The 7,081-nt window shown below is 43.3% G+C and overlaps 1 protein-coding gene across 1 annotated transcript; it reads left to right on the top strand.

Annotated features, from left to right (window-relative positions):
- The first annotated feature begins 268 nt into the window (after positions 1-268).
- LOC121587340 (neuropeptide Y receptor type 1-like) lies at positions 269-1,560 on the top strand. Its single transcript, XM_041904241.1, has one exon. It carries the CDS (start codon positions 269-271, stop codon positions 1,379-1,381), a length of 1,113 nt encoding a protein of 370 aa, XP_041760175.1. The 3' UTR covers positions 1,382-1,560.
- Positions 1,561-7,081: the final 5,521 nt, after the last annotated feature.

Below are 7,081 nucleotides of genomic sequence, written 5' to 3'. Positions count from 1 at the left end.
TTATCCTAGGGTTATTAAATAACTGGATTCACATTTGGGAAATCAGCTCAGTGAAGGATTTAATCTTTTAATTGTTTTTTCTCTTTCAGACAGCAAAAAGACTGCAATCAATGTTCCAGCCACTAATAAGAGTACCGGTATGATTAAAACCCCAGAAAACTCAAAGATACAATAAAGACACATCAGATTATATATTGAAGCGGAAGGGAAACAACATACTAATATATTTGGATCCCAGTCTACAAAATACGTTCTGACTTCTTCTAGCATGGAGGTGTCCCATGTGAACAATAGTAGTCATCACGCCTGGTGGAAAGAGATGCCATGGGGGGACACAGACGAGTGCCCCACCTCCCTGAGTGGCACCACCTTCCTGATAGTTGCCTACAGCGCACTGATCGCAGTGGGCCTTATCGGTAACACCTGCCTGGTGTTTGTCATCACACGGCAGAAGGAGATGCGGAACGTCACCAATATCTTCATCGCCAACCTGTCCATCTCTGACATCCTCATGTGCATCGTGTGCCTGCCTGTCACCATCATCTACACCCTGATGGACCGCTGGATCCTGGGGGAGGCACTCTGTAAGGTCACACCTTTTGTCCAGTGTATTTCTGTCACGGTTTCCATCTTCACCCTTGTCCTCATAGCCATGGAGCGCCACCAACTCATCATCCACCCCACTGGATGGAAGCCCATGGTGCGCCACTCCTACCTGGCTGTGGCCATCACCTGGTTGGTGGCCTGCTTCATCTCTCTTCCTTTCCTCTCCTTCAACGTCCTCGACAACAGTCCTTTCCAGAACATGAGCCTCCCCTTCAATCTCTTCACTGACCACTTCATCTGTATGGAGCGGTGGCCCTCAGAGCACAACCGACTGGCCTACACCACCTCCCTGCTGCTCTTCCAGTACTGCCTTCCCCTCATCCTCATCCTGGTCTGCTACCTGCGCATCTTCCTGCGTCTCCGACAGAGAAAATACATGGTGGACCGAGCCAGGGACAACTGTCAGAAGAAGGCCAAGGGGTCAAAGAGGATCAATGCCATGTTGGCCTCCATCGTGGCATTGTTTGCCCTCTGCTGGCTCCCGCTCAACATCTTCAATACCTTGTTTGACTGGAACCACCAGGCCATCCCATCCTGCCAGCATGACATCATCTTCTCTGCCTGCCACCTCACAGCCATGGCCTCCACCTGTGTCAACCCCATCATCTATGGCTTTCTCAACAGTAACTTCCAGAAAGAGCTAAAATCTACCCTATACCGCTGCCGCTGCTGGGGGTCACCAGAGAGTTATGAGAGCTTCCCTCTTTCTATTGTCAGCACAGAGGTCACTAAGGGGTCGACCTTGAGCAAAGGATCAATCAGCATGAATGTATAGTCCCGACCCATTCAGAAAAGGAGAGAGAAAGTATAGAACTTCAATCCCCATTGTCTTAACCATCCATTGAAGATTGTCTTGCTGAGCTTTATTCTTGAGCAAGGGTTGACATTTTTAAAAACATTTTAATCATTTAGCAGACGCTCTTATCCAGAGCGACTTACAGTTAGTGAGTGCATCCCGTGGGAAACGAACCCACAACCCTGGCGTTGCAAGCGCCATGCTCTACCAACTGAGCTACAGGGGACTCATGGCTGGAGTTGTTCAAATTAGTCACAGGGGATTGTTTTGTGTCTTAACAATCAATGGTTGACCTCTTCTGTGGGCATGGAGAGAAACAGAAAAGTAAGAGAACACTGTGCCCTAAGATACATTTTACAGTGTCCTCAATTAGCTACAGTGCCTTCAGAAAGTATTCACACCCCTTGACTTTTTCCACATTTTGTTGTGTTACAGCCTGAATTTAAAATTGATTACATTTTGACTTTTTTTGTCACAATACTCCATAATGTGGAAGTGAAATGATGTGTTGCGTAATTTTACAAATTAATTAAAAATGAAAAGCTGAAATGTCTTGAGTCAATAACTATTCAACCTCTTTGTTATGACAATCCTAAATATGAGTAAAAATATGAGTAAAAATTAGCTTAACAAGTCATATAAAAACTGGAATGGACTCTGTGTGCAATAATAGTGTTTAACATGTTTTTTTTTATGACTTCGAAGATACAGGCCTCCTTCCTAACTCAGTTGCCAGAGAGGAAGAAAACCCCTCAGGTATTTCACCATGAGTCCAATTGTGACTTTAAAACAGTTACAGAGTTTAATGGCTGTGATAGGAGAAAACTGAGGATGGATCAACAACATTGTAGTTACTCCACAATACTGACCTAATTGACAGAGTGAAAAGAAGGAAGCCTGTACAGAATAAAAATATTCCAAAACATGCATCCTAAATCTGCTTGAAAATGTATGGCAAGACCTGTAAATGGTTGTCTAGCAATGATCATCAACCAATTTGACAGAGCTTGAAGAATTTTGAAAAGAATAATGGGCAAATGTTGCACAATCCAGGTGTGGAAAGCTCTTAGACTTATCCAGAAAGACTCACAGCTGTAATCACTGCCAACGGTGCTTCTACAAAGTATTGACTCAGGGGTGTGAATACATATGTAAATCAGATATTTCTGTATTTCATTTTCAATAAAATGTACTTTGTCATTATGGGTGAGAATTCTTTATTTTAATCCATTTTGAATTCAGGCTGTAACACAACAACATGTGGAATAAGTCAAGGGGTATGAATACTTTCTGAAGGCACTGTATGTGTTTCTACAATTTAGAGCATGTGTGAAACTCATCCCATGGAGGGCTGAGTGTCTGCAGGTTTTCGCTCCTCCTTTGTACTTGATTAATTGTAGTCATGAATTAGTAAGGAACTCCCGTCACCTGGTTGTCTAGGGCTTAATTGAAAGGAAAAAACAAAAACCAGCAGACACTAGGCCCACCATGGAATGAGTTTGACACCCCTGCCTTAGAGGAAGTCGATGAGTTTATGACGATGCAAAGGTCTTCTTCAGTGCAAGCACTGTGGAGTAAAAGATGTGGATTTACACCAACATAATATCTTAATATATTATTTGGGTCTTTATAGAGCCGTGGTATTTAAAGTTGGGGTGGGGTCGCGGGGGATTTCTTTTTTATCAAAAAATTAAGTACAGATTATTGTATGGAACTTTTTTTAGAAATACAATTTTATTTGTTGTCTAAAGTTTGATAAGAGAGAGGAAAATGTAATGAATTGAAGGTGATTTGTTGATGCAAAAATCTAAATTTACAGATTTTAAGGTTTGGGGTGGGGTGGGGTTGGGTGGGCAGACATGTTGGCCAAAAATGTTTTGCCTCGCTAAAAACATTTGAATACCTCTGCTATAGTGTAACCAGATGTGTTGTAGTAGTTAAAACCTGCATTGCAGCACATTATCATTTAATGAATTCTAGGGGTCCACTCACAAAGCCATCCCACTGGGTACAGACGTCAGTTCAACATCTAGTTTAGACTTACATTTGGTTGAGTTGTCAACTAATGTGAATTCAACGTGAAATCAACAAAACATTTCTCCATGTCATTGGATTTAGGTTAAAAGTTGGTTGAAAAATAGACTAACTGCTCTTACGTTGATGACAACGTTGATTCAACCAGTTTGTGCCCAGTGGGATGTTTGAATAATGTGTAATTGCTTTCTCACATTTTACTCCTGAAAAATTAAGGATAGCTCCTGCTGTTTTTACAGAATTTGCTTTTATTATTCAGCTCACACTATCCTTCCAACCCTCCTTGTGTAATTCCTTCCCTCGTTCCGATACTCATGGAATATGCATGTTAAGGGATGCCAAGTGCCAACCACTTCCAATGGTTAATTTGTGATATTGATGAGAGTTTAAAGGGATAGTTCTCCAAAAGCATTTGTTAATGATTTCCTTCATAGATATGAATCGGCAAATTACTTGGCTAAGATCACATCGTGTCAATAAAGTCCTCAGAATTGGTTTGTAAACAGACCAATATGACAGAACATAGTTATAGAACTTGTACAAGGACAGACTTTGACAAGGACTGACATTGAGAATAACTGATTTAAAGCACAGTACCTGTCACAGACATTTTGTATTCTACCCACCAAGGTTAACTGCTAAATATATTACTGTCTAAGCAGCTGACTTTGATAATAAAATGTGCTCTCCAACAACCATATATCAAGGGCCATATAACAAAAGAAAGGGAGCAGTAAATTAATACACTCTGTACTTTATGAATGCAGCACATGGAACAATATCCTACTGTATATCCTTGCTCTCTCACTGAGGTCCACTGGGTCTTTGTATGCACAGACCTAGTGCCATGTTTAGATGCATTGTCTGTATTGTACTTTATATGTCTCTTGCATTGCCATGTGGGAAAATTGGTTTATAATATTAATGGGAATCAATCATTCACCATTTCCATCCGTTCCCCCTCTAATCTACTCTCGTAAACAGATTTTCAGCCATTACCCTTGGGCAGTTGCAAGAATGATTATTCAATATGATCAAACTGGAACCCATTCATGAATGTGTGCAATATTTAGTAGTTACTAGTTTTGCAGGGTAAAATAAAGTCCAGTATGCCATATACAGTAAGTAGTGCAAATATCAGGTCATATGTTGTCTAAACATTTGTAAGATGGCTGCGTTTCTGTTTTCCTATTATGAAAAAATGTCAATTTTAAATATATGGCTCTTAGCCTCTGCATAATGTTATCCTATGTCCAAAGAACGTTCTCTGTTTACCGCGTAGTTAGCAATGAGCTTTTAGTAGCCAGATGAAGTGTTCTACATCCGTATTCCTTTCTAAAGCGATAATCTTTTACAATGAAAAAGTTACAATGCCAATAGATGTTATAGTAGCTATACAAAAGATTTTGTTTAAAAAAATTAAATAAAAAAGTTGAATTGTATTGCATTTCATGAGTTTTCTATTCTCCGGGTAGATATAACAAAGTAATAAAAAAATGTATATCAGCATTCTCTCCTTTTTCCAAGGTATTTCATCATGATTGAGAGTGTGAATAATTTACAAAATACAGCTCCTTTACAAAATACAGGTTTTACAGTAGTTTAGTAAATGATATCCACATCCCAGAGAGAAAGTGTTTGTGCTTAAACGTCCCACATAAAAAATACTTCAGTTTACATTTACATTTAAGTCATTTAGCAGACGCTGTTATCCAGAGCGACTTACAAATTGGTGGATTCAATTTAGGATAGCCAGTGGGACAACCACATCTTGATGACAGTAAGTACACTTCTTCAAACAAGCAGCTGTGAGCAAAGTCAGTGCAATCAGGGACAACTACATCTCGATCACAATAAGTACATTTCTTTAAACAAGTCAGTGCTAGCAGGTGAAATAAGTCAGGTGTTAGTTTAGACAAAAGACAGTGGTAGTAAAGGGGGAGTAGAAGGATTACTATTATACTATTCCAGGTATTCCTTAAAGAGGTAGGGTTTCCGGAAGGTGGTCAGTGACTCCGCTGTCCTGGTGTCGTGGGGGAGCTTGTTCCACCATTGGGGTGCCAGAGCAGCGAATAGCTTTGACTGGGCTGAGCGGGAACTGTGCTTCCGCAGAGGTATGGGGGCCAGCAGGCCAGAGGTGGATGAACACAATGCCCTCGTTTGGGTGTAGGGACTAATCAGAGCCTGAAGGTACGGAGGTGCCGTTCCCCTCACAGCTCCGTAGGCAAGCACCATGGTCTTGTAGCAGATGCGAGCTTCAACTGGAAGCCAGTGGAGTGTGCGGAGGAGCGGGGTGACGTGAGAGAACTTGGGAAGGTTGAACACCAGACGGGCTGCGTCATTCTGGATGAGTTGTAGGGGTTTAATGGCACAGGCAGGGAGCCCAGCCAACAGCGAGTTGCAGTAATCCAGACGGGAGATGACAAGTGCCTGGATTAGGACCTGTGCCGCTTCCTGTGTAAGGCAGGTTCGTACTCTCCGAATGTTGTAGAGCATGAACCTACAGGATCGGGTCACCGCCTTGATGTTAGCGGAGAACGACAGGGTGTTGTCCAGGGTCACGCCAAGGAGCTTCACACTCTGGGAGGAGGACACAACGGAGTTGTCAACCGTGATGGCGAGATCATGGAACGGGCAGTCCTTCCCCGGGAGGAAGAGCAGCTCCGTCTTGCCGAGGTTCAGCTTGAGGTGGTGATCCGTCATCCACACTGATATGTCTGCCAGACATGCAGAGATGCGATTCGCCACCTGGTTATCAGAAGGGGGAAAGGAGAAGATTAGTTGTGTGTCGTCTGCGTAGCAATGATAGGAGAGGCCATGTGAGGATATGACAGAGCCAAGTGACTTGGTGTATAGCGAGAATAGGAGAGGGCCTAGAACTGAGCCCTGGGGGACACCAGTGGTGAGAGCACGTGGTGCGGAGACAGATTCTCGCCACGCCACTTGGTAGGAGCGACCGGTCAGGTAGGACGCAATCCAAGAGTGAACCGCGCCGGAGATGCCCAACTCGGAGAGGGTGGAGAGGAGGATCTGATGGTTCACAGTATCAAAGGCAGCAGACAGGTCTAGAAGGACAAGAGCAGAGGAGAGAGAGTTAGCTTTAGCAGTGCGGAGAGCCTCCATGACACAGAGAAAAGCAGTCTCAGTTGAATGACAAGTCTTGAAACCTGACTGGTTTGGATCAAGAAGGTCATTCTGAGAGAGATAGCAAGAGAGTTGGCTAAAGACGGCACGCTCAAGAGTTTGAGAGAAAAGAAAGAAGGGATACTGGTCTGTAATTGTTGACATCAGAGGGATCAAGTGTTGGTTTTTTGAGAAGGGGTGCAACTCTCGCTCTCTTGAAGACGGAAGGGACATAGCCAGTGGTCAAGGATGAGTTGATGAGCGAGGTGAGGTAAGGGAGAAGGTCACCGGAGATGGTCTGGAGAAGAGAGGAGGGGATAGGGTCAAGCGGGCAGGTTGTTGGGCGGCCGGCCGTCACAAGTCGCAAGATTTCATCTGGAGAGAGAGGGGAGAAAGAAGTCAAAGCATGGGGTAGGGCAGTGTGAGCAGGACCAGCAGTGTCATTTGACTTAACAAACGAGGATCGGATGTCGTAAACCTTCTTTTCAAAATGGTTGACGAAGTCATCCACAGAGGGAGGGG

The sequence above is a fragment of the Coregonus clupeaformis genome, chromosome 18 (genome assembly GCF_020615455.1).
Source record: "Coregonus clupeaformis isolate EN_2021a chromosome 18, ASM2061545v1, whole genome shotgun sequence".
In the NCBI taxonomy this organism is placed as follows: Eukaryota; Metazoa; Chordata; class Actinopteri; order Salmoniformes; family Salmonidae; genus Coregonus; species Coregonus clupeaformis.
This window is presented reverse-complemented; position numbering and strand designations above follow the sequence as displayed.

What these genes read in the sequence shown, in the direction of transcription:
- LOC121587340 (XM_041904241.1), top strand. Translation starts at nt 269, where the DNA reads ATGGAGGTGTCCCATGTGAACAATAGTAGTCATCACGCCTGGTGGAAA.